The sequence below is a fragment of the Nerophis ophidion genome, linkage group LG07 (assembly GCF_033978795.1).
Source record: "Nerophis ophidion isolate RoL-2023_Sa linkage group LG07, RoL_Noph_v1.0, whole genome shotgun sequence".
Taxonomy (NCBI): Eukaryota; Metazoa; Chordata; class Actinopteri; order Syngnathiformes; family Syngnathidae; genus Nerophis; species Nerophis ophidion.
Window position 1 is genome coordinate 16,808,911 of NC_084617.1, and position 27,106 is coordinate 16,836,016.

Consider the following 27,106-nt stretch of genomic DNA (forward strand, 5'->3'; position numbering starts at 1 on the left):
AAATGTCAATCAGAGTTGAAAAATATCAATCTAACAAACCGATACACTATCGACTACCGATATTTATATCAGTCCACATCCGCGATTGACGGCTCCTCATATTCAATGACACTTATATGCCAATTTAATACTAGTAACCTTTTAATAATAATTATAATTAATTATGATGAACCAGTGATACATTATAATTTAAAAAAAGCTATACTGTCGCAGATATGATTAACCATGTGCCCGTAATTATTTTCCCGACTGTCATTAAATGCAACACCTCTACACACATAGGCCCCCTTCTCTTCGGCTTGTTGCCGTTTAAAGGAGGTTATTTCCCGGACACAGTCAATACTTTGAGAGCCATCGAGTCTATTTTTACTCTCCATCCGTGAGTGCCACACGTCCCCCTCCCCCTGGCCACTTTTGGAGCGCCTCTTGACCGTCAACTTCTAGCTAGCTTGGCCAGGAGCGACCTAGCTCACTCACGCCCACTTCTGCCCGCACTCGCTGGACGTCGTAAGTATGAACAAATCATTAAGTTTTTTTTCACTTTTTACTCTGCAAAAGTACCAATTTAGGAACTTTATTCAATACATTTGAGTTGGCGTTTTATCAATCTGCTGGCTCGTTGTTGTCCTGGCGAGGCAGGTCCCTGAAGGGGCCATAGAGTCACCTGCTTTTGTAGATTTTGTTTAAATTTTTATATTCACTTTTTCATGTGATGCTACATGACTATGTTGCCTTTTCTATTGATTATTGCAGACGTTCATAGATATGTATTCACGTTAAAAAAAAATCAGAAATGGAAATGAGTTATGATAAATAATGTAACCCAGTGGTTCTCAAATGGGGGTACGCGTACCCCTTGGCATACCTTCAAGTACCCCCAGAGATTTAAAAAAAAATTCTAAAAATAGCAACAATTCAAAAATCATTTATAAATACATTTATTGAATAATACTTCAACAAAATCTGAATGTAAGTTCACAAACTGTGAAAAAAAAATACAACAATGCAATATTCAGTGTTGACAGCTACATTTTTTTGTGGACATGTTCCATAAATATTGATTTTAAAGATGTATTTTTTTGTGAAGAAAAGTTTAGAGTTAAGTTCATGAATCCAGATGGATTTCTATTACAATTCCCAAATATTAAGTTGATTATTACTTCCATGTGTAGACATTTTTATGCATAATTGAGTCAATTGTTTATTTTTCAACAAGTTTTTAGTTATTTTTTTCCCCAAATAGTTCAAGAAAGACCACTACAAATGAGCAATATTTTGCACTGTTACACGATTTAATAAATCAGAAACTGATGACATAGTGCTGTATTTTACTTCTTTATTTCTTTTTTTCAACCAAAATGCTTTGCTCTGATTAGGGGGTACTTGAATTTAAAAAATGTTCACAGGGGTTACATCACTGAAAAAAGGTTGAGAACCACTGATGTAACCTAATATAACATGGGTGTCCAAACTTTTTTCCACTGAGGGCCGTACACTGAAAAATCAAAGCATGCGGGGGCGATTTTGATATATTTTTCATTTTTAAAACCAATATAATGTGTAGATTTTTTTTACACTCAAGTTTGTCCAGGGGACTTAAAATTGTCTCCGTCATAAAAATGTTAAAAACAAGTATTTTATTGTTTATTTATTTTCTATTATTCAACAGTTAAATCTCAATCAATCAATCAATCAATGTTTATTTATATAGCCCTAAAGCAAAAGTGTCTCAAAGGGCTGCACAAACCACAACTACATCCTCGGTAGAGCCCACATAAGGGCAAGGAAAAACTCACCCCAGTGGGATGTCTGTGACAGTGACAATGATGACTATGAGAAACCTTGGAGAGGACCGCATATGTGGACAATATCTGCCTGACTTGTCATTTCAAAGCAAGTTATCCATAAAATTGTACAGTGTAAAAATTACATTGATTTTATGGCAAAAAAAATGACAGCTCCGTTGCCAGAATTTTTACCGCAAAAAACAATGGTACTGTTTTTCCATTACCATTAATATGCTGTAAAAAAATGAAAAGATTTTTTGCAATGTATGTAAAAAAAAACAAAAACCCTTCCAATAATCAAATGCTTGGACAATTGTTTATTATTATCATTAGGTGAATCCTTAAATTTATATTCATATATGATTCACTGTTTCAAACGGCCCTCTGAGGGCAGCCATACTGCAATATTCTCAATTCGATAAAGTTTGACACACCTGTATAAATGCACATTGTATGTAATAATCTAATGTCTTATTTTTCGGTTATGGTTTCATGTGAAGAAGTCAAAAATCAAGGCATGCTGGGAGCACATTTGATTCACCATCAAAAACCCCACTTAACCTAATAAATCATACATTTGATTGTTTACAGCAGGTGTTCTTAACCTTTTTCACCTGAGGGCCCAAATTTTCCACTACAGAGGGGTCCGCAGCCCAATCAAATATTAACTCTGTATTGGTCATTTTGATTTTAATGATATACAAACGTTATATCTAACTTACTTACAGTTTAACAAGCCTGTCTAATGATATGAAACCATATGTCAATCACAAATATTCTTTGACACATAAACCTTAGGCTTAGGTCAGGCTGATAAGAAAAATAAGTACTAACCAAATATACTGCCTAAGAAGGGACTTTTTTAAATATTTTTTACGTACAATTATGTAGTGCTAAAATAAATTAACTAAATTAGTAATAAATATGTTGAACTAAACTATAAAATGCAAATGAAAAAACAGCTTTGCCGCATTAGTCATATTTTTTGCGTTTAACAAACTTCTCTCGGACTTTAGCTCCAGGTTTCTTCTGTTTGATATTGTCATTATTGCTAAAAGTGTATTACAACTGAGTACCGTGCGGCGCATACGGACCACAGCTGAGAAACCGATTGTTTTGGCGGCCCTCTAGGGCAGTGGTTTTCAACCTTTTTTCAGTGATGTCCCTGCGAACATTTTTTTTAATTCAAGTACCCCCTAATCAGAGCAAAGCATTTTTGGTTGAAAAAAAGAGATAAAGAAGTAAAATACAGCACTATGTCATCCGTTTCTGATTTATTAAATTGTATAACAGTGCAAAACATTGCTCATTTGTAGAGGTCTTTCTTGAACTATTTGTAAAAAAAGATATAAAAATAACTAAAAACTTGTTGAAAAATAAGCAAATGATTCAATTTTAAATAAAGATATCTACACATAGAAGTAATCATCAACTAAAAGTGCCCTCTTTGGGGATTGTAATAGAGATCCATCTGGATTCATGAACTTAATTCTAAACATTTCTTCACAAAAAAAGAAATCTTTAACATCAATATTTATGGAACATGTCCACAAAAAATCTAGTTGTCAACACTGAATATTGCATTGTTGCATTTCTTTTCACAGTTTATGAACTTACATTCATATTTTGATGAAGTATTATTCAATACATATATTTATAAAGGATTTTTGAATTGTTGCTATTTTTTAGAACATTTAAAAAAAATCTCACGTACCCCTTGGCATACCTTCAAGTACCCCCAGGGGTAAGCGTGCCCCCATTTGAGAACCACTGCTCGAGGGGGCACTCGCTGCCCAACAATGGTTAAGAAACCCTGGTTTAGAATGTGAAACAAACCTTGGATTCCTTGGATTCAAACGCATGCGCAGATGCGTTTGAATTCCCCTAGAGAGGGGGCGGGGGTTGCCCACATATGTGGTCGTCTCCAAGGTTCTCATAGTCAACATTGTCACCGACGTCCCACTGGGTCATCAGTGTCACCGACGTCCCACTGGGTGTGAGTTTTCCTTGCCCTTATGTGGGCCTACCGAGGATATCGTAGTGGTTTGTGTTGTGGTTAGTGCAGCCCTTTGAGACACTAGTGATTTAGGGCTATATAAGTAAACATTGATTGATTGATTTGATTGATGCAAAAGGGGCATGAATTCCAATGTCTGGCCAGGACACAGGGCACAAAATGGCGACGCTGCGAGGCACACAATGGGTGGATGGAACGGTTTTTGATTGATTGGTTGAAACTTTATAAGCAGATTGCACAGTCCAGTACATATTTCGTACAATTGACCACTAAATTGTATCACCCGAATACGTTTTTCAACTTGTTTAAGTCAGGGTGCACGTAAATCAAATGTTAACCACTAACAGAAGGATAAGTGCTTGGTTCAAATAACAGTTTTGTAAATGGAAGCGTGTTACAGCATAAAGTGAGCAGACATTACAAGGAAATCAACAAATATACTTAAAGGAGTCGTTAAACAGGATAATATAACACCAATTGATATGCTCTGTTGGTAGGTTGGCACTGTTGCGGCGAGAAGTACATGTAAGTGTGGGACGGATCAACTCATAAATCAGTGGTGTCAATACCATGGGTAGCATCACTATATGTTAGATACCAGTGATTAGGTAAAAAAAAAATGTTTTTCACAAAATATTTTTTGGGGTCGTTTTGGTCTATTGTTTAGAAATTCAATGAATAAGTCCTTGGAGACAAAATGACTAAGAGCAAAAACCAAAGGATTTAAAAGAGTATTGGATAGTAGTTTTTGGGCAGCCCTTTGAGACACTAGTGATTTAGGGCTATATAAGTAAACATTGATTGATTGATTGATGCAAAAGGGGCATGAATTCCGATGTCTGGCCAGGACACAAGGCACAAAATGGCGACGCTGCGAGGCACACAATGGGTGGATGGAACGGTTTTTGATTGATTGATTGAAACTTTTATAAGTAGATTGCACAGTACAGTACATATTCCGTACAATTGACCACTAAATGGTAACACCCGAATAAGTTTTTCAACTTGTTTAAGTCGGTTCACGGTCACACACTGAGACAAAGTTCGTACACCGCAGCATATTTTTATTCGGTCTGTGGTTTCTAAATAGAAAGGTTAATAAACGGAAAGGTTGTACTGCACGTAGAATTGATTGCATCATTTTATCAGTTTCCCAGTGTGTGAACGCCACCAAAAAGCTGGTGGCACTTCTGTGCTGGTGTCCTAATAATTCCTTCTGGGGTCAATGAGGTACAGATCACACTTAGACTCTTTTTCCACGCCGGGGTGGCTCCTGTGTGCTCTTCTCTAAATCTGAATCAATCCTCTTGGTGATCCGCGTTGAGACTCGATAACCCCACCCTCCAGCCCACCGCTTCATTCGACAATGCCCCTCAGATTGTCACATGACCTTTTGCCGCTGTGGCCTCTTGCTCGGGTTCTGTTTGCAAACGGCGTGGAACGATGAGGTGCATGAGGGATGCTAGAGATTAACTTTGCTGCTTCCAGACAAGGAGGTGAGTTCCGCTGGTCTCCATGGTGACCAGTTGTCTTGTGTCGGTATCCCACAGCAGCACTAAACCTGTGTCATCATTTAGCCAAGTTTTGTCCGTTTACTCTGCAAGTCGTCCATGTAACACTTGTAGGAAGTTATACGTGCAATGAAGAAACATGTATTTTTTGTTAGGTGTTTAGTGAACTTAAGGGCAAAGAGAAGCTTTAGCCAGGCAGGGTGCTAAGTCCACGGCTCACGCCTCTTTTGTTCCGGCTCCATTGTGCTTCCTGCGTCAGGCTGAAATATCAGGAATGCTGACGGCCACAGTTCGGGACACACGTGTTAATGCACGCGTCCCCCGCACACACACACTCACACACAAGTGTTGGATGGCTGTTATTTATAATGTGGATTAAAGTCTCAGCCATTCACTGTGTTGTTATGAATCCACTTCCAAGCAATGCTTTGAAGAGTGTCGTAAATTACGACATATTCGAATCTGAACAAAACGAGTTACAATCTGAATTTATTACAAGGGGAATTGCACTAGACAAGAACACATGTTTTTTATCTTTTTATGCATTCTAACTCATAAATAAATGCTAACAAAAGTCAGCTATCAATGTAGGTAAAGTGAGTCGCTCTATTCGGCATATAAAGTGCTCTTAAAAACATCCAAAAACCTCCATTAAAGTTTAATATACACGCTGTAAGTATATATGTAATGTACTAACAGCTATATTAATAATAATATGTGATACATGTATAGTTTGCTCGTTTTAAGCATACAGCGGCATATTATTTCAGACATGTATCACAACTTTCGCTTTTCCCTTCAACAATAATACTACTAAACATGGCAGACTTCATGAAAGACAAGAAAGACTACTCTGGGACAAATGATGATCCAGAACCTTATATTTTTGTGCTTGAATATAAGGAAGATGATCTACAAGTTTTAGAATCTGAGTGAAGAACATGTTCAGGTTTCGTGAAACACTAAGTATTAAGTAGCAGTATTGTTAAGTGCTAAACAATAAATACAAACTAGGAACATAATAAAATAAAACACTTACTGTACCACATCTGCTCTCACTGAGATGCCGACTGATGGGATATGTTTATCTTCCCATTTAGATGACAAATTAATCATAATCTTTACAAAAGGTTAAAAAAAAAAGTTGCCACAAATTAACATCTTTTCATATCTTTCTCGCCATCTTCGGGTCTAAATTTGATGTCAAAGTTGACGACTTCTCGGTTTATGTCCCCATCCTTCTACTATCCATGTGAGAGTTATGTTTTATGATCTAGAATGGACTTTCAGCAACTTAGTATGTCTCTATAGCAGCATTAGCTAGTTAGCTCTCTGTGTTCAGGGCACTGCTAAAAGTATGAGATGTAAATGGAGTATTTTTGGCGGTTTTTGGATGTTTTGTTTGTGTGTTTTGTGGGCGGAATAGTGTACTCCCATTGGCTGCATTGTTAGCCTCCTCGTACTTGCTGTAATGTATGACCAAGAATTAGCGCTGGGCGATATATCGAATATACTCTATCGCTGGTTTGTCCCTGTTCGATATAGAAAATGACTATCGTGATATTCGAGTATACGTTCTCACGCAGTTGCTTTTAGCTGCGGGCATTACACTACAGGCGTTTCTCACTCTTTCTTGTCTCTCCTCACAGAGACTTAAAAGAAGCGCACTTTCTTACATACGTCACATACTGTCGTGCGTGCAACGCGTCATACGCCCTCGCGGAGCAGAGAGGTAGCGGCATGGGTAACGTTAGCTGTGATGCTATCGGAGCGGTGCAAGTGGTAATATGAAAGAGAGAAAGATGCGAATCTGGTAACAAATGGAGGAAGAACAATTAATTCCCAAGCGGAACAAACAACCGTAATATGTCAAGTATGTGGCAAAAGCGTTGCTACAAAAAGTAGCGTTACCGCTAATTGGTAGCATCATTTGAAAAGTCACCCGCTACAGAATGAAGAGTGCTTGAAACTCTGCATGTCAACATCTCCGTTTGGTGCCACACCAACAAAATGCCGGAGCAACCATTTCCAGATTAACACCGTATGAAAAAAATAGTCAACAACAGAAGGAGATAATGTCCGCAATAACCTACCACACAGCGAAGGACATACACTATTTGATTTCCCCCATTATGCAGCTCATTTTTATTTGACACTTATTGAAATATCTTGTGTGACATCAGGCACAAAAGTCCACTAAAAGCTTGTTTTAAAATGTCTCTGACAATCTTGCACATTGTGTTTGGAAATTACATGAATATTTGTGCCACTGCTTGATAACTGTTTAATAAATAAAGTTTTGATAAATTGACTTATTTGTGATTTCCCTCTCTGCATGAGATTTTAAAAGGAGCATATATTAATGCAGTATGAAGAAGAATGTTTTATTGTAGACATAGAATCATCATACTGCTGTGATTAAATGCAATAAGTGTTAATTCAAGGCTAAAGCAAAATATCGGGATATATATTGTGTATCGTGACATGGCCTAAAAATATCGAGATATTAATAAAAGGCCATATCGCTTTGCCCTACTAAGAATGCATAAAAAAAGAAAAACTTGTGTTGTTGTCTTTATATAATGATAGGCAAAATTGCACCAATAATCAATTACCGCAAACTATAATGGAGGTGGCTACCAACATTAGCATAGCTACGTGAGCTGAAGTTCTAACATTACAGTCACATATTTTGCAGCAACGTCATGTTAGGTTAGTTTATTCGCTGAAGAAAAACGAAATAATCAAACGTACAGTACAGCTCCTGCATTTGTACCTGACTGAATAATTTTACGATGTATAGCGACATTTTTTTTCTTCTTCACGAACCAGGCATATGCTTAAGGATGTACCTTAACGATAAACGCTAATAATGCTAATTGTGGTAAAACTCCTGAAGGTTAGTAGCATTTCCATTGTAAATAATTTTTGAAAAACCGTAGCTGATAACTGCACTTTGATAAACTCACAGACTGACTGACACCACGTTAAATGCTAACATGAAAACAAGAGACATTACCATCTTTCCCCATTAAACTACATACTTCAACTTAAACTTATATAAACACATTACTGTCTGAGTTACTCAGATATTTAATTGTGTACATTGAACCGACAAGCTGTCTCATAGGACAGAGTGATCATTCCATACATAGGTGTTTTTACGGCGTGTTCAAGGACCGCTGAACAGAGGACTCCACAACTCCCGTCAGAAATGGTAAACAATAACAGATTTTACTTGTCATGCACTTCTCATTTAAATAAATCTTAATGTGCCACAGTACAAACAAATATTTTAAACAATAAAAGCTTAGCCATTAAAACAGAGAATACTAAAACACTCAGTGGCCTAATTGTTAGAGTGTCCGCCCTAAGATCGATAAGTTGAGAGTTCAAAACCTGGCTGAGTCATACCTAAGACTATAAAAATGGGACGCATTACCACCCTGCTTGGCACTCCGCATCAAAGGTTGGAATTGGGGGTTAAATCACCAAAAATGATTCCTGGGCGCAGCCACCCCTACTGCTCACTGCACCCATTACCTTCCCGTGGGTAGTCAAGAGTGATGGGTCAAATGCAGAGAATAATTTTGCCACACCTAGTGTGTGTGTGACAATCATTGGTACTTTAACTTTAACAATGAGTATAGCATAACAAACAAAAAACATGCTAAATAGTAGCTTCTCTAACCGTTTCTAATAATCTTAGGGTAGCACTTTAGTATGGGGAGCATATTCTAAGTAACAAAGACTTAATTTAAAGTTATTAGGGGAACATGTAAGGGTCAGGGTTAGGGTTACTAATAAGCAATAATTCCAAGGTTATTGAAGGAAGACTCTATGTTAATGGCTTACTGGTTGTATAATAAGTCTATGCAAAAGAAGGAATTAATAAGTACTTAATAATAACTTATTAAGAGCTGATATGTTACTAATTTGCATGTTTATAAGCAACTAAATAATGGTGAATATGTTCACCATACTAGAGTGTTACCAATCTTAGTTATGAAAAAAACATTTGGTTAAAAGATTTCAGTGTGTGTATAAGTACTATTTAAGCACATTCAACTATACCACGATGATAATAAACGTGATCATTTTGGTCACACTAGTTGTCATATGTAATTTTCATAATGTAACATTCTCTACATATGGTTGGGGAAAAAAAATTATATTTATGGAAAATCCGAGTACCTGAGTTTGGGGGGAACCAGTGGGGTGCTTGGTGTTAAGCGTGTGGATTAAATTGTTTGTGCGTTGTGAAACGGCGAAGGTGCAGACTCACGAGGCATGCCTGTGTGGGCCGTAGAGGATCTTTTGGTGTTGTGTTTCAGTGCAATGGGAGATTCCAGCATGCTGAAGCTCAGCTTACTTGCCACAGAGAGAGAGAGTAAGGAGGGTTGACGAAGTTCAGTTGTATTTCTCTTTTAGGACCCTCTATTGATGGATGTGTCTTGCAGTCCCATGGGAGACACCTTTTCTTTGAGGCCCTTTTTAAATGCTTTTTGAACTGAATCCTTGAGAGGGACGCCATGGAGGAGCTGGTCCTGGAGCCCAGGTCGGAGCGGATCGCCCGCTACAAGGCGGAGAGGAGGCGGGAACTGGCCGAGCGCTTCGGCAACATGGAGGACTTGACCCCCCAGCGGGTGAACAGAGAGGTGAAGGACCCCCGCTCACATGGCCAGGAAGTGAACGGAAAGATACACGGGGTCCAGAATGGGTCGGACCCTCTTTCAGAATCCACCGGCTCCACAGGGTGAGTCATTAATATCAACAATTGTAAGTATTGTCAATGACTAACTGTGTTTTGTCCCCCTTTAAGCCAAATTTGATTAAAAGCACTAACAAAGAAAACCAAACATGGCTTCTGATGCCTACCATCTTTTTTTTTTAAACATCATATTTTGACTGAAACAAATCATAATCTAATAACTTGAATAGTTTTGAATGTATTTTTTTATTTATAATTGTATTAGTTTTTTTATTTTATATAAAAAATGTATACATTTTATACAAAACTTGATAATTTTTTTTTAATGTTAAGACTTGTGTGATATTGTGGCACAAGATTTAGAAAATATGTTTAAACTACAAAGATATGTCAAAAGTTCGGACACATTTAGATTTTTTTATTTATATAATTAATATAGCATAGGTTTTTGCTCATGTGGATGTTAAAAGTTGTTCTATTTGAATGAATCGCAGTCATTGCTCTGCAAATTTCTAAGTATAAATCAGTGTGACCCACTTCCGGTGCACACATACACACACACACACACACACACACACACATACACACACACACACACACACACACACACACAAGCGTTAACACAATCAACATTAACATGTCTGTTATTTCATAAGGATTATAAAATTTGATAAAAACTAATTGGCCTTAAAAATCTACCTGCATGCAACTTTGTTATTCGAGTCAACATTGCAACTTTTTCTTGTTAAATTTCACCTCTATGCTCTTTTATTCCCCTTTTGTAATGATTTTTTTGTAATATTTTTTTTAGAATGTGCTGCAGTCCTTTACCATGAATTGATTTACTTGGACCCCAACTTAAACAAGTTGAAAAACTTATTAGGGTGTTACCATTTAGTGGTCAACTGTACAAAATATGTACTGTACTGTATAATCTACTAATAAAAGTTTCAATCAATCAATCTTTAATAAATTAGCTGCATGTTGAAAATGGCCAACTTGCTGCACTTTGGAAACCTTTAAATTAGACAATGCCATCCAGTGTTTAGTTTTAGGTATGTGTTTTAAAACGAGTTAAACATCAATACAGTATTTGTTCAGGCATTTAAGGCTGCAACAATCACAAAAAAAAACACAATGTGGCCAAAAGGGACAATAGGGTGTTCGTTTTTAATAAAGGTTCCCGTATATACATTTAGGGTAGTTGCCATGCTCAGTGTTGCCATGACTACATCTCCCTGTCTGCCTCTGCTCCCACTCAGGAAGTGTTCTCAGGACTGTGCCAACATGCCAGGAGGGGAAGGGCACCAAGTCCAGCAGCTCCACACTCGGGTGTCAGTCGGCCAGCTGAGGAGTGCTCTTCTACAGCAGGCTGATATTGGTGAAGAGACGTCGGACAAAGCGTACGCCTCACCTTCATGACATTTGTACTTAGATGTGTGTAGGCAACCTAACAGAAGGGTGCTATAATATAGAAGGGTGCTCACAACACATTTTGACATTGGATCACATTTTCTTCCATACTAAAATCCGATGTCCTCCCTCTGTGTGTGTTAGCTGTGCGGATGACGGCCGAGCCACTTCCTCTCTGGACCTGGCGTTGAAGCCGGCCTCAGACGGGGCTCACCGCCGCCGCACCCGACGTTACCTCCCCGGCGGGTCGAGCGGCGCCCGCAAGAACAACGAGCGCTTCAGGACTCAGCCGATCACGGCCAATGAGATGGAGCATACTAGCGTGTAGGTGTCGGGGCGCTCGACCACCTGATGTTATCCAGCCAGCGCCCTCAGCCATATTTTGTGATGTCATTTTGTTTCTCTCCTAGGCCGGTGGATGCCGAGGAAGAGAAGAGTGAAGGTAAATTTAATGGACACAACAGACACCACATACACTAACTACGGTTTCATCGTACACTTTGGTGCTAATTAAGGATGCACAAAAATCGATTCACATCCGAACCGTGATTTATTTTCATCTCAATTCTTAATCAATTCATAATTTTCAAGAATCGATTACAAAAACTAATTGACTTATAAAAAACACTTTTTTATAAGTGACAGTGATATCACTATTTAGAATTTTTCCTCTAAGAATGAACTTAGAAGCTTTTTATGAAGTAGGAATAAAATGTATAAATGTACATAAAACTGTAAATAAAATTTTGAACATAATAAAAATGTAAATCCAAAATGTTATTACCCTACCTAGTACCGTATTTTTCGGACTAGAAGTCACCGTTTTTTTCACAGTTTGGCCGGGGGTGCAACATATACTCCGGAGCGACTTATGTGTGAAAATATTAACACATTTCCGTAAAATATTAAATAATATTATTTATCTCATTCGCGGAAGAGACGAAGAAAATGTCAGCGATCGTCACACACACATCAACCAATAAGAATTCGGCGGGGGAGGGTCATGGCAGAAGTGCATTGTGGGTCATGTAATGCTAACTGCTATATGCTATATGCTACTGCCGTAGCTATTAAAATGGATTCTTCCATCATTGGCGGTAACTTATAAAAACTGAGAAGGGCTGAACAAAATTTGGACCGAAAAGAAAATTAGGTACTGCAGATTACAAGCTGGACGGGGCTCATTCATGTACCATGAATTGATTAACGTGGACCCCGACTTAAAAAAATGTAAAAACTTATTCGGGTGTTACCATTTAGTGGTCAATTGTACGGAATTTGTACTGAACTGTGCAATCTACTAATAAAAGTTTCAGTCAATCATTTAAAATGTAATGAAATATACAGCAGAAAATGACAAGAGGAAGAGGCGCATACCTTTGGAGTATGTGTACGCTTGACCTACATTAGAACAAAGGACCATAAAAGTGAATCGGAATTAAAAAAACAAAAGAATAAATAAGCAATAACAATTCTAACTAAAAATAATTGCTAAAAGTTATAGTAAGGTCTGCCCACAGGCAAATGCCCTTCATGCTAAAACACTGCCTTTTAGTTTGAAACCGTAAAAAAAGAAGCAAAACCCTAAAAAAGAGAAGAGATCATAAAAACCTCTGAACACACACACAAAAAAAGTAAGTGTACAAAAATATTAATATTGGCATTGAAAACATGTCTTGATTCAAAAATGTATCCACCATAAATATTGTATTTTTTCATGTTTGTATTTATTTGTTGCCAAAACTTGTTTTGGTGCCAGTACAACTTTTTCTACAATGTGAATTTCATTTTTCGACACCAAATCTTACTGGCAGTGTTTTGGCTACATAGACAGACGGACAAACCCCGGGACATCCATGTACCTCCTGGTGGACTGTGTAAGATATGACACATTTCTTTTTAAATTGACTGTCCGGTTATATCATTTGAATAAGGTCGTGTTATAGGGCCATGACAATGTTGTCGGTGTTGTAAGATTTACGAAACAGAGCCATATTCGCCTATAAAAGACGACAAAACCACAAGCACCACTTTGAACTGATGGAGCAAATACGCACCGAGGCCTTACTGGGACTCTTTGCTGGAAACTCTTTCTGACTCTTCCTCTTTTTCTCCTGCAGCAGACGTGAAAACAGACGAAAGAGCCCAAATGAGCGTGGCGGCCAAGATGTCTTTATTTAAAGTAAGTCTTTGTCTCCGAAGTTGAAACAAGACACTGATTGCTATTCATAACTTTACACGCCCCCCCCTGCTTTGGCAACCACACTCACTCTTGCACCGTCACGACCGTATTAATAGAGGATGCTGCTCTGAATGACATTTAGTTTTAAAACCTCAATGAACTCCTCTGGCCACAACCGCAGCGCCTATCAGCAAATTAATCCTTTATGACTAAACTCTGCTCATTCTTCCAGTGTGAACTTCAAGTGAGTAACTTCCCCTTTTTAATTGTGAGCCATGGTAGCTGCCCATCATGATGTCACATTCTTTTTATAATTGTCTCCAACTGCATTACATTTTCCTGACAGGGTCCCACAACAGCTACTATATCAGTGAAAATATTACTTCCACTGAAACATAATTTTCCTAGCACTCTAAAATAGGGCTAAAACTGGGATTTGAAAAATACCGAGGTTAAAAAGGAGGAGCTTTGAAAGGCTGTATCCCTGCACCATATAGATATTGCCTAAACACCGAACAGGCGGGGAGCCAATGCAGTACAACTAGGGCAAGACGGGTAGTCTTGGTCTCACATCCTATCGGTTGGCTGGGGGCAAACGAGGCGCCACCGCCGCAGCGGTCCTCTCACAGGTCCCTTTCAGGGAAGACAAGCCGACCCGCAGGCTTGGAGACACCCACATGCAAGAACAATGTGTCAGGTTCAATCACTGATGACATCTATTGAACAGACGAGAAGCAAGGAACCATGTAGAGACAGAGTTAAATTTTGCTCAATTGAGGAGAGACGTTTTTTGGGATCTACTCACGTTACAGATCCAAACTACGTTCTTAAAAGTCCAGCCCACGTACTTCCTCTATTTATTTGGGAGGCCCCTGATTACATTACTGAAGCTGTCGCTGAGGGAAGGGGGTAATCTCGACAGCTCCAGTTAGACAATATATGATTATACAAAAATGCATATGTGGTGACAGTTGTGATATTGCCTTGTCTCTGCTCTGTCTGCGTCACAGTACTCGATGTTTGACTTGGTTGTCAGCAGGCCGATTCTGGAAACAAAGACTGATATGAGACTGGCTTGTAATCTTTTGGATTGCCAGCTTTGCACAGACAAAGAAAAATACAATATCAGCACAATTGATAATAGCTATAGCAACGGCCCTTAAGCATAAGAGTTGTGTGATAATATATACATAATTATTCTAACAAATCTCAAGGGGATTGTCAGGACGTTGCCTTTGACCAATCACCCGCAGCTGTCATCTTATATTGACATCACGGCAACAGTGGTGGCTGCAACGTCTTCCTCAAAGATTTTACGAGAATTATAGCTCATGACGCAAAACACCCTTTAATAGAAACACATACAAGTCACAAATGTACTTTATTGAAATTTTAGAAGTATCGCTCTTATTTTGTGTAAAACTACAATGGAAACACAGCTATTGAGGTAGAACTATCACGTGTTATATTATCTAACATCTTTGACAATCAGCATGACATTGTAACAGTCAAAATATTTTATGATATGCTGAAGTTTAGAGTAATAAACAATTTTAACATCATTAAAACAAAAATTGTAAACCTTACCCTTTTTTTTTTTAAACTATGAACGGGGATCGAACATACACCCTTCTGTTTGGCAACTGGTATTAATGACGTGCGCCACAAGAGGTATCGGAAGTCTGAGGTATTCTTATTCCCATAAGTGATGTGGACTTCATTATGTGGACCATGAGTACGTTTGAGGTAAACATTTAAGAGGCACCTTGTCATCCAATAATTTACATTTGACATGTGCTTCTTTACGCCAAATGCCCCCTACCCCCCCCCCCCCCCCCCCCCCCCACGGATCGCGACGACTTACACACTGGTAAATTTAGGGCAGGCGGGCTTGATCTCTGTGAAGAGACAAACGGTCGTTTCACAACAATTACCGTATTTTTCGGACTATAGGTCGCAGTTTTTTTTCATAGTTTGGCCAAGGGTGCGACTTATACTCGGGAGCGACTTATGTGTGAAATTATTTACACATTACCGTAAAATATCAAATAATATTATTTAGCTCATTCACGTAAGAGACTAGACGTATAAGATTTCATCGGATTTAGCGATTAGGAGTGACAGATTGTTTGGTAAACTTATAGCATGTTCTATATGTTATTTGAATGACTCTTACCATAATATGTTACGTCAACATACCAGGCACCTTCTGAGTTGGTTATTTATGCGTCATATAACGCACACTTATTCAGCCTGTTGTTCACTATTCTTTATTTATTTTAAATTGCCTTTCAAATGTCTATTCTTGGTGTTGGGTTTTATCAAATAAATTTCCCCCCAAAATGCGACTTATACTTCAGTGCGACTTATATATGTTTTTTTTCCTTCTTTATTATGCATTTTCGGCAGGTGCGACTTATACTCGGGAGTGACTTATACTCCGAAAAATACGGTAATTCAGGTGAAACCAACATTAGTTATGACAGTACAATTTAATGTTAATGTTTTGTTGACCGCACATTTCGATTCATATGGTGTTTATAGTACAAGTGGACTTCATTTAGTTATTGTGCAGGAGTTGTAGTCGACTGAGCATGACCAAAGATCGTATATTGTGAGAGGATGACCTACCTCATGGTGATTCACAGGCGCTGTACAGTCCAGCGCCCACAATGTCCTACACAAAGCACATTTGCAGTCAGTAATATCATCTCTTTTTGTCACTTAGAAAAATATTAAGGACATGACCTCTGTGTCCTCAATTGTAGTTACGGCCATGCTCTCAAATAAGTGTAGGCAATGTTTTTCTATTATTTTCTGTCACGCCCCCACCCAACTGAAATAATTTTTCACGTTCCCCCTGAAGTTCATTTTTATCTTTTATATCAGTTCCAAGATAGTTTACTAAGACTCAAGCTGCTATTATGCTATTGCCTCCCACGGTTCTCTTCCACCGACTCCTCACGACACACCCTGCCTTATTAAAGACACACTGCATGAATGGGGCTGTTAGAAACTTGCTCAGTTGAATTTTTCTTTGGCACAAAAACTGTTTATTTATCTGTATGTGTCAACTATATGCTATTACGCTATTGCTTCTCATATATTATAGGACTCACAATCTGATTTATAATATATATTAGAGGAATCAGAATCTGATTTATTGTCCGAGTATGTTTAACTTACAAGCTTTTTGTGCGCTGCTATGAATCACGGAAACAAATGCGCTGAGGAAATCAGTTCCAGTAATGCTTAATATGACCAAAATACGGTAAATATTGTACATATTACATATTGTTTTGAACGTTTCTGTTACTACATTATGCATCTATATATTTGCAGTGTATATATAAAACGTTGGAGGGTTTGGAAGTTGTTCGAGATAGCTTTAAAGGCTACAACAGTGACTCCCATTAGCCGCATTGTTGAATAAGTTTTTTTCTTTAAAATTGTAAAAAAAAAAAAAAAGTGTTTTGTCTCTCATAAAGATTAAACGATAGGCAACATTTAAAAAAAAAAAAGTGCAGTTCCCCTTTAACAACAAAAAAACAATTCAGGCATTATACCCTGCATTTTGAACATATCTTAGACCAGGGGTCACCAACCTTTTTGAAACCAAGAGCTACTTCTTGGGTACTGATTAATGCGTAGGGCTACCAGTTTGATACCACACTTAAATAAATTGCCAGAAATAGCCAATTTGCTCAATTTACCTTTAACTCTATGTTATTATTAATAATTAATTATATTTATCTTTGTGGAAACACTGATCATCTTAACGATTTCCCACAATAAATATATATAGAAACAGATAAATATCAATATGCAACACTTTATTTTCATATTTTCTCTAAGTGCACAGTTTTTAAATTGAACATTTTCAAATGATCACTTCTAAGACAGTCTTGTGAAATCACAATATCCCATTTTAACTAGCTAGCCACTAACATTTTTTAACAAATCATGAATTACTTTGCAACATCCATCCATCCATCCATCTTCTTCCGCTTATCCGAGGTCGGGTCGCCGGGGCAGCAGCCTAAGCAGGGAAGCCCAGACTTCCCTCTCCCCAGCCACTTCGTCTAGCTCTTCCCGGGGGATCCCGAGGCGTTCCCAGGCCAGCCGGGAGACATAGTCTTTGCAACATGTTTGTACAAATAATAACTCATGTAAAATACAAAAGTCAACACTCAAATGTTTAAATAAATCATGTCACACTTTGAACTGGACACCAAATCACCAAAGCAAGACCAGCTTGCTAGTCAATAAATAAAATTAAAAAATAGAGGCAGCTGACTGGTAAGTGCTGCTGTTTGAGCTATTTTTAGAACAGACCAGTGAACGACTCATCTGGTCCTTATGGGCGACCTGGTGCCCGCAGGCACCGCGTTGGTGACCCCTGTCCTAGATATTGAAAGGCTCTTAATTGATGTTAACTATGCAGATCCTTCCCCAAATAAATCACCTTCCACCTTACAGTTCTCCCAGTATGATTTCAGAAATAGGGTTGGCGTGGCTCACATGGCAGTAGTTCAGAAACTTGAGGGTTCCTGGTACAAATCCAGGTTCTACCATCCTAGTTACTGCCTTTGTGTCCTTGGGCAAGACTTTCACCTGCCTTGTTCCCAATGCCTCCCACACTGGTGTGTGAATGAATGTGTTCTAGAGGACTCCCTTGTAAAATAAATTCATAATCTTGAGAGGATTTTCCAGATAAACAAAGGTTAAAAAATAGCCACTAGGGGGCACTGAGGCGTGTGCGGCCTCCCTACGCTTTCTTAATCTGCAAAGCTAATGTTATGTTGCGATGTATGGCGAGTAGAAATTTGCCAGCAGTTGTCACGTCAGCTGCTCAACCTAAAGTCCAGACGTGCCTTGAGCATGCAGGACGAGGATGTGATGCGCTCCAACAGGTGCAGCAGTCCGACGCTAAAGTGCCGTCCAACACCTTTTAGCGTTTAGGTGAAAATTTTACATGCGCTGTGTTGCCACGGACGACCGTAGCGGCAAAGTTATAATTAGTGGAGCCAGGCGAGGCAAGTAACAGAAGACGGCCCCACTTGGGTTACACCGTGAGGTTTGGCGGCCATGACGCTACCGCCTAACAGCCAGCTGCTTCTCCTGCGCTCCCTCGAGCCTTCCAAATAGATCAAGAGTGCTCGCTGACATTTTTGTGCTCATTATATTTTAGGAAGCTGCGGCTGCTGACTGAAACTGACCCTTGCTTGGTTAAGCAAACACTATGTCAAAGTTAATCTTATAATCAATATATTTATCTGACACAAATAAACAAAACAAAGCGAGTTTCGAGTGTCATTTATTTGGCATTTCTACTTACAGGAAATGGAAAAGACGTCCGCCCCAGAGGCCTCAGCCTTCCTCAAGCCTCGCTCGGGAAGCATCTGCCACGAGCGTAGGGCACGCCGTGGCAATGACCATCGCTTCCTCACTCAACCAATCACCTGCGAGGAAATGGTGGCCGTCAGGTGAGCCCTTATTGATAAAAATGCGTTGCATTCAATAGACTTGTGTTATACCCACTTCTTCCCTGAGCTTATTAAATGTCATTCATTGTTTACAAAAAGTGGAAACATCTTGAAATTGCATCAAAATGACTTCAATATTGAAAATTGTGTGCAACCCTGCTAATTAGGGGTGTGGGAAAAAATCTATTCGAATTTGAATCGCGATTCTCACGTTGTGCGATTTAGAATCAATTCTCTTTTGTTTTTTAATTATTTATTTATTTATTTATTTTTTATCTTGTTTTTTGTTTTTTTCCATATTTGAAATAAAAATATATCAATCAATCTATAAAACTAAAAAAAAAAGAACAATGGCGTCACAGTGGCTTACACTTGCATCGCATCTCATAAGCTTGATAACACGCTATCCAATGTTTTCACAAAGATAAAATAAGTCATATTTTTGGTTTGTTTAATAGTTAAAACAAATATACATTATTGCAATCATTCGATAAAACATTGTCCTTTACAATTATAAAAGCTTTTTACAAAAATCCACTACTCTGCTTGCATGTCAGCAGACTGGGGTAGATCCTGCTGAAATCCTATGTATTGAATGAATAGAGAATCCTTTTGAATCGGGAAAAAATCATTTATTAATTCGAAAATCGTGTTGAATTGAAAAAAAAAAAAATCGATTTTGAATCGAATCGTGACCCCAAGAATCGATATTGAATCGAATCGTGGGACACCCAAAGGTTTGCAGCCCTACTGCTAATTATCAGATATAAAAATGGGTAAGAGTAGCAATTTATCAGCACATTGAATAGCAGACATGAGTATAGGAAAGTTATTGTTTTATGAGGTTTAGATTAATAACTATACAATTATTGAAAAAATGTTCAATTTATTGGACAAATTCATGAGTAAAAGTGAAATTCTTGCTCACAGCCAATGTGGCTAAAAAGCTAACGTTTCAACATCGATGGCATTAATGGAAATAGAGGGAAGTTAACAATGCAATAGATAATAGACAGTGTGCGCTTGCAGTGTTTATGCATCGAACAAAAGCTTTTGACATGATTAATCATAATCTTAATCTCAATTGACAAACTGGAACAGTATGGGGTTGGTCTTGATCTGGTTAAGAGCAATACGTGAAGCTCGGCGAACATACGTCTACACCGCTAAATATATCTTGTGGCGTACACCAGGGATCAATAAAGGGGCCAAAATTGTTTAATGTCTCTCTCTCTCTCTCTCTCTCTCTCTCTCTTTCTGTGCGTGTATGTGTGTATATATATATATATGTATTTTTTTTTTTCAATCTCTATATAAGTGACATTTGTAAAGTTACAAAGGTTTTTTTTGTAAACAATATGATGGCGTTTTGTTCAGGAGAGAACACTCATAAGCTAATATAAATAACAGATAAAATGAATAAATTAAAGCGATGGTTGACAAAAACAGACTATCTTTGAATCTCAGTGAAACTATAATAATGCTATGCATTAACAGTCAAGGAGAAAGTCAAACTGAAATACAAATACACAAAGTAGACATCATATGGGTAAATAAAATCACATTTTGGGTGTAATAATGGATGATAAAATTAACTGGAAATCTCCTTTAAAAATATTAAACACAAGGTAGCGAGAAACACTTGGATAAATAGTTCAAGCAAAATATATTCTGGGCCAAAAATCACTTCATATTCTCTACTGTTCGCTAGTGTTACCATATCTGGGTTATTGTGTAAAAATAGGTGTAAACTACAAAAGCACACTAACCGTGTTACAAAAAAGATCAGTTAGAGTAATACTTAATGGATATAGAGAATATTCAAACACTGTATTTATTGAATCAAAATATTGAAATTCAGTGATTTTTGAGCATTTACAAACAGCTAAAATTATGTACAAAGCAAACTATAACCTGCTTCAACAATTATTCTCCACAAAAAAAGAAAACCTTAGAGAAAAATGTAACTTAAACATTTGTATGCACGTACAACACATAAAACCTTTAGTATATCCGTATGTGGAAATAAATTATGGAACGGATCCAGTTTAAAAAACTGTTCACACTCAGTGTTTGCAAATTTCGAAAAAAGATTAATCCTGATAAACATCTTAAACCTTAATAAAATTTGTTTTTACAAATGCGTTAGAAATCGGTATGAAATGAAAAAGGGTAGGCTAAAAAAAAGCTGTGCTTCTTCACACTCCTTTCCTTGCATGCCGGAATGAGAAACTGGAAATATGTGATATATTGTATTTGTTAGCATGTTCAAAATAAAAAAACACCATAACTATAACAATGGTTACATTAAAGAAATTTAAACAAATAAGGAAGGGTCGTCAATCTCAAATTAACAACTATAAACTTCACCAAGAACCCAATTATAACAGGCTATAATGAATTACCATTTAATTATAAGAGTAAATATGATAAATACTGCTGTGTATTTTCGACTGCAGTTTGCCCCCAGCAGCACCAGAGGTGGCCGACCCTCCACAGGCCGAGCCATCAGAGGGCGACGACGAGGGCTGCAAGCTGAGCGTGAGCGAGAAGCTTGCACTCTTCAACAAACTCTCCCTGCCGGAGACGCCAAGGCCCGCGCACGGCGACGGGCCCCCGGAGAGGCGCAGGCAGAAGGGGGCCCGCTACCGCACCCAACCCATCACGGTGGAGGAAGTCACCCTGGTGAGCTAGGATATCATTTATATATATTTATATATATTTATATTAGGGCTGTCAAAGTTAACGCGTTAACTATAAGTTCCTTTAACGGCGATAATTTTTTAAACGCGTCATTAACGCTTTTGACCTCGGCCCATTCCATTGATTGGGGAAATTATTAATGGTGCCCAGTTACTGTTGAGCCACAGGCTCGAAAATAGCTAACAGAACTGCACAAAGAAAAGTGTTCATTCTTAGTTTTGATGCATTCAATGAAAATCTACAATGTAAATAGTCATGAAAATGAAAAAAAACACATTTTCTTTATTTTTATGATTATTTACATTGTAGATTGTCATTGAATGCATCAAAACTATGAATGAACACATGTGCAGTTACGTACTTAACAATAAAAGGTGAAATAACTGAAGCTAAATATATTCCATCCATCCATCCATCCATTTCTACCGCTTGTCCCCTACAGGGTCGCGGGGGGGGGGGGGGGTGCTGTAGCCCATCTCAGATTCTAGTTCCTTCAAAATAGCCACCCTTTGCTCTGATTACTTTTTCGCACACTCTTGGCATTCTCTCGATGAGCTTCAAGAGATAGTCACCTGAGATGGTTTTCACTTCACAGATGTGCTTTGAAGCTCATCTCGAGAATGCCAAGAGTGTGCGAAAAAGTAATCAGAGCAAAGAGTGGCTATTTTGAAGAAACTATAATATAAAACATGTTTCCAGTTATTTCACCTTTTTGTTAAGTACATAACTCCACGTGTTCATTCATAGTTTTGATGCCTTCAGTGACAATCTACAATGTAAAGAGTCAGGAAAATAAAGAGTATGATGATGTTTAATGTGTTTGTCTTCAGCTCCAGAAAGTCCCGGTGCAGCTTCCCGCCTTGTGTTTGTCCTCTCAGCTGTCTGACAAACAGCAGTCCTCGTCCGTCAACCTAAAGCCCAGCGAGCTACGCCTCACCCAGTCGAAACCCGACATCAGTCCTGTACAGGTTTCGGCCGCCGAGCAAGGGATGCAGCGCTGCGACTCCGAACCTGGTCTGAGAGGCATCCTCAAGCGGAGCCGCTCGGAGCGCTGCAGGACAACGTGCGCCAACATGGATGCCCCTCAGAAACACAATGGCGCTGTCCCGCACGGAGACGAAGCATGTGAGGCGAGGACAGACGGGCCGACGTTGCGGCGGGCGAAACGTGAGGTTTCGGGGGAGGATGCAGGCCCCCTGATGGGTGCCCCTTGGAGGCAGAGGCCTCGAAGCAGGCGGGAGACGATCGCCTTCACGCCAGCGCGACCACTGTCAGTAAATCTTCATCAGCAGGAGGAGAAACCACATCAGAGGACACCAGACACCACTACTTTCCTGGAACACACTGAAAGGTATTTTTTTAATCTCTCTCCTGTCCTAAATCATTGAATTATGACCTCAGAAACCAACCTCAAGGTTTAGATGTACTTTACAGTAGTCAGTGTACAGCTTGTGTAGCAGTACTTGGGTGTATTGGGGGTTCATCCTCTAATGTGTTGTCATTGACCATGAAGCAAAACTCAGAATGGGCAAGTAAAACTGAGCTTTTTAGTATCTTAAGAAAAGTCACACAATAGGGGTGCACAAAAAATCGATTCACAGCCGAACTGCGATTATTGCATTATTCATCCTGATTCTAAATTGGTTCATAATTTCTAAAAATGGATTAAAACATTAATAATAATAATAATTATTATTTTAATATAAGAATACATTTCTAAAAATAGGTCTTTAGACCATCTTTATGCAACCAGAAAGAGCTTTTCTAACATGTTACCTGTTTTGAAAATGTGTCATTATTATAATTATCATACCAAATAATGCGTTGCAAAAATCGGTTTGAATCGAGAATAGTGTTGGTTCAAAAATGATTTTGAATCAAATCATCATAGAATTTGGAATTTGATCAAATCGTTAGGTGCCCAAAGATTTACAACCCAATACTTTAGATGCATTCATCATGTGTTCATTTTAGGGCTATTAAATTTAATGCAGGTGATTAATCACAAAACAGTATTGCATTAATCACACATAAACGCAGATTAATCACACAATTTATTTTGAAAGCACGTCCTTTACCTCAATTGTGATTTGTTACTTAAAAGGGGGCATGGGTTGCTATACGCCCAGTGATCAGGTCAATGCGTATGCCAGTGCAAAGATGAATCTTTGAGAAAGCTGACTGGTAATTTGCATTTATTGCAATGATGAATTATTTTAAAAAAGCACAACAAGTTTTAAATGACATATACATTTTGCAGCTTGTTTTTTATTGGCCTTTGACCGAATGTAACAATTCAATTAATTAATTATGTACATTATTAATGCTGTCAAACGGTATTTAAAAACAATTCAGATTAAATCAATCAAATTGTTTAAATTTAGATTAATCCGGAATAATAAAATGTATTACTAGCATGCATTATTTGAATGATCTTAAAATATTTATATTTGGATAAATTAAATTATATTGTTAGAGAAGAAGCAAGAGCTTTTTTAGTTAAAATTAATTGTGTGATTGGTCTGTAATTATACATTATTAATGCAATATATTTGAGATTAATTGCCATGAGTTAACTTGTTGTTTTTGAAAACCTAGTTATTACATATTACACTAATTTTCTTTGTTACTTGTAACACAAAGTTAATGTGGATGTTTTGTTAAGCATACATTTACATATATTAGTTTACTTTTAGCATCTTTAATGTACAAAAGGTTTTAAAGTGGCCCCCTGCATCCTTCAATTATTCTGAATGCGGAAAAAGTTTGGACACTTCTGATCTAAAAACAAAACCTGTTTTTCAGGCAGCCCCTAGCAAGAACGCTACCCGTACATATGCAACGAGCAGTTGGCGACAAACGACACTGGCGGAGTAAACCCGCAGTAATGGGATTAATACAGATGAATGCAAACTCAAAAGTGTGATCAATCTTGTTTAGAAAATAAATAAATTGACGGCACTACTTAATTTATTGATAGAAACGTTATTGTCTGGAAATGTAAAAATTCCAATGAATGCCATGTGATCTGTTTTGCAAGGCACAATAATGCCGCCGCCCCAGTGAATGGCAGCAGTGAAGTGCACCAGATGATCATCGGTGGCAAGGTAAGGAGCACAAGATGACATGCCATGGATAATATTTGCATTATGCAGAGATAAAAACTTGTCACGCTACATTTTAATAGCTTCTGCTTTAATTGGAGTTTTTGCCATTCCACTGAAATCAGATCTGGTGCATCTCCGAGCAGCAGCACTACTAATTTTTCCTGGGTGGGGTGGGGGGCCTGGGGGAGACACAGGGTACTTGTAGCTTGAGATGACAGAGTGGAATGTAAATAAACCGTCATGGCGGTCAAATGTTGACCCTTTTATGACCTGAGCTGGACTTTATCTTGTCTCTTTGGATGCATTTTTATCTTGTTAAACTGTTTCAGGGAGAAAACTCTCACCCAGAGGGAGTGAAGCCTCAGTGTTGGGTGAGTTTTAAAAAAGAAATAGTGTGATAAATAATGTTTGTTTTTCTCAGCCTTTATATACTCCTTATTTGATTTGCTTTCCCAGGAGCCCGTCTTTGCCTCTGTCTTTTCTAACAGCACACCTCAGTACGTCATGTGTTTCAACCAGGTATTTGCTGCATCTTTAATTACCTTTTGCTACCTCCACCACCAAAGTAGAGATGTAATTTATGGCTCTTTAAAGGAAACCAGGTCTTGAGTAGAGATCGATCGGTTATCATCCAGTCCGATTATCTGTACCAATATTTGGCATTTTGATGCATATTTGTATAAGCCTTTTTTGTAATCGGTAATGGACTTTTTTTTTCTATTTTTTTACAACTACCACGGAACTACATCAGTAGATACAATATATTAACATATGATACCAGAATTTAGTATTTAAGAAAATAAAATTAGAGGCGTAGATAATAACCAAGGCAAGGCGTTTTTATATGTAGAGCACGATTCGTACACAAGGCAATTCAAAGTACTTTACAGAAAATTAAACGAAGGAAAAATAATTCAAATAGAAAATACAGTCATCATAATTAGTTAAAAATCAATCAAATAGAAAAAAAAAATACTTTCAGTTGTCATTGGCACAATTCAGTGTTTTTAGGCTGTATTTGAACATTGCCAACGTCGATGCCCGTCTCACATCTTCAGGAAGACTAGTCCAGACTTTAGGAGCATAAAACTGAAACCATGTTTGGTCCTGACTCTGGGCACCAGCAGAAGACCACTCCCTGAGGTTCTCAGACCTTGAGATGGTTCATATGGCTCTAACGTGTCAGAGATGTACTTTGGCACAAGACCATGAAAAGACTTGTACACAAAGAACGCTGTTTGAAAGTCTATTCTCCAAACAACAGGAAGCCAGTGCAGTGACCTAAGCACTGGACTAATATGGTCATATTTAAAGGTTCTAGTCAAGACTCGAGCAGCAGCGGTTTGGATGTACGGCAGCTGCTTTACAGCTTGTTCAGAGAGCCCAGTGAGAAGGCCATTACAGGTGTCTAACCTGCTGGAGACAAGTGGTTGGACTTTTCTAAGTCTAACCACTTCTGAAGCACCAGCCTGTTTGCCCGACTTGAGAAAAGTTCCATTTTTGCTGAAGCCCAATTTTTTTTTTTTTAATTAATTTAAGAATTTAAAAAAAATACCCTCATTGTCAATAATTCTGCCCAAATATGATGTGATGTTTGAGTTTCTGTGAAAATGTTTGGCCTGTTTGCCTTCACTGCGGCGCTCACCTGGCCCCGCCCTCCCCTTTTTCTCCCCCCTTCAGTGCTGGTCACCTACAGTACGTCTCCTCTGCTTACCTGCACCTGTCAAAACTTTTTGCCGGGAAGTCCAGTTGTTGTCCGTCTTTCCTGGGGTCCTCTTGGTCCCGTTTTGTTTGTTTTTGCTACTTCAGAGATCGAGTCGCTGTCTGAAACGCACATAGTTTAATGTTTTTTGATTGATTGATTGAAACTTTTATTAGTAGATTGCACAGTTCAGTACATATTCCGTACAATTGACCACTAAATGGTAACACCCGAATAAGTTTTTCAACTTGTTTAAGTCGGGATCCACGTTAATCAATTCATGGTATTAAATGGTTTGATAACCATTTAATACCATGAATTGATTAAATGTGACAGATATGACAAATAAGAGAATTATCAGTATAGAAGAGCAAGAAGCAGCTTACACATTCCCATAATTATTGTAACATACAGGAAGACATTATGTTGGCCAGCTTGAAAAATGTCTCAACTATATAAGCTCGGTGAAGGAGCCCAGAATTGTTTT

The 27,106-nt window shown here is 38.2% G+C and overlaps 1 protein-coding gene across 1 annotated transcript in view; it reads left to right on the forward strand.

Annotated features, from left to right (window-relative positions):
- Positions 1-265: 265 nt before the first annotated feature.
- svilc (supervillin c) overlaps positions 266-27,106 on the forward strand; it is a 48,939-nt gene continuing 22,098 nt past the window's right edge. The window contains exons 1-12 of the mRNA XM_061905473.1: positions 266-507; positions 9,747-10,071; positions 11,289-11,429; positions 11,584-11,763; positions 11,850-11,881; positions 13,560-13,621; positions 18,962-19,107; positions 21,567-21,792; positions 22,641-23,161; positions 24,851-24,917; positions 25,247-25,288; positions 25,374-25,436. Coding sequence (XP_061761457.1) covers positions 9,848-10,071; positions 11,289-11,429; positions 11,584-11,763; positions 11,850-11,881; positions 13,560-13,621; positions 18,962-19,107; positions 21,567-21,792; positions 22,641-23,161; positions 24,851-24,917; positions 25,247-25,288; positions 25,374-25,436 — 1,704 coding nt within the window. The 5' untranslated portion in view covers positions 266-507; positions 9,747-9,847. The remainder of the gene's footprint in view (positions 508-9,746; positions 10,072-11,288; positions 11,430-11,583; positions 11,764-11,849; positions 11,882-13,559; positions 13,622-18,961; positions 19,108-21,566; positions 21,793-22,640; positions 23,162-24,850; positions 24,918-25,246; positions 25,289-25,373; positions 25,437-27,106) is intronic.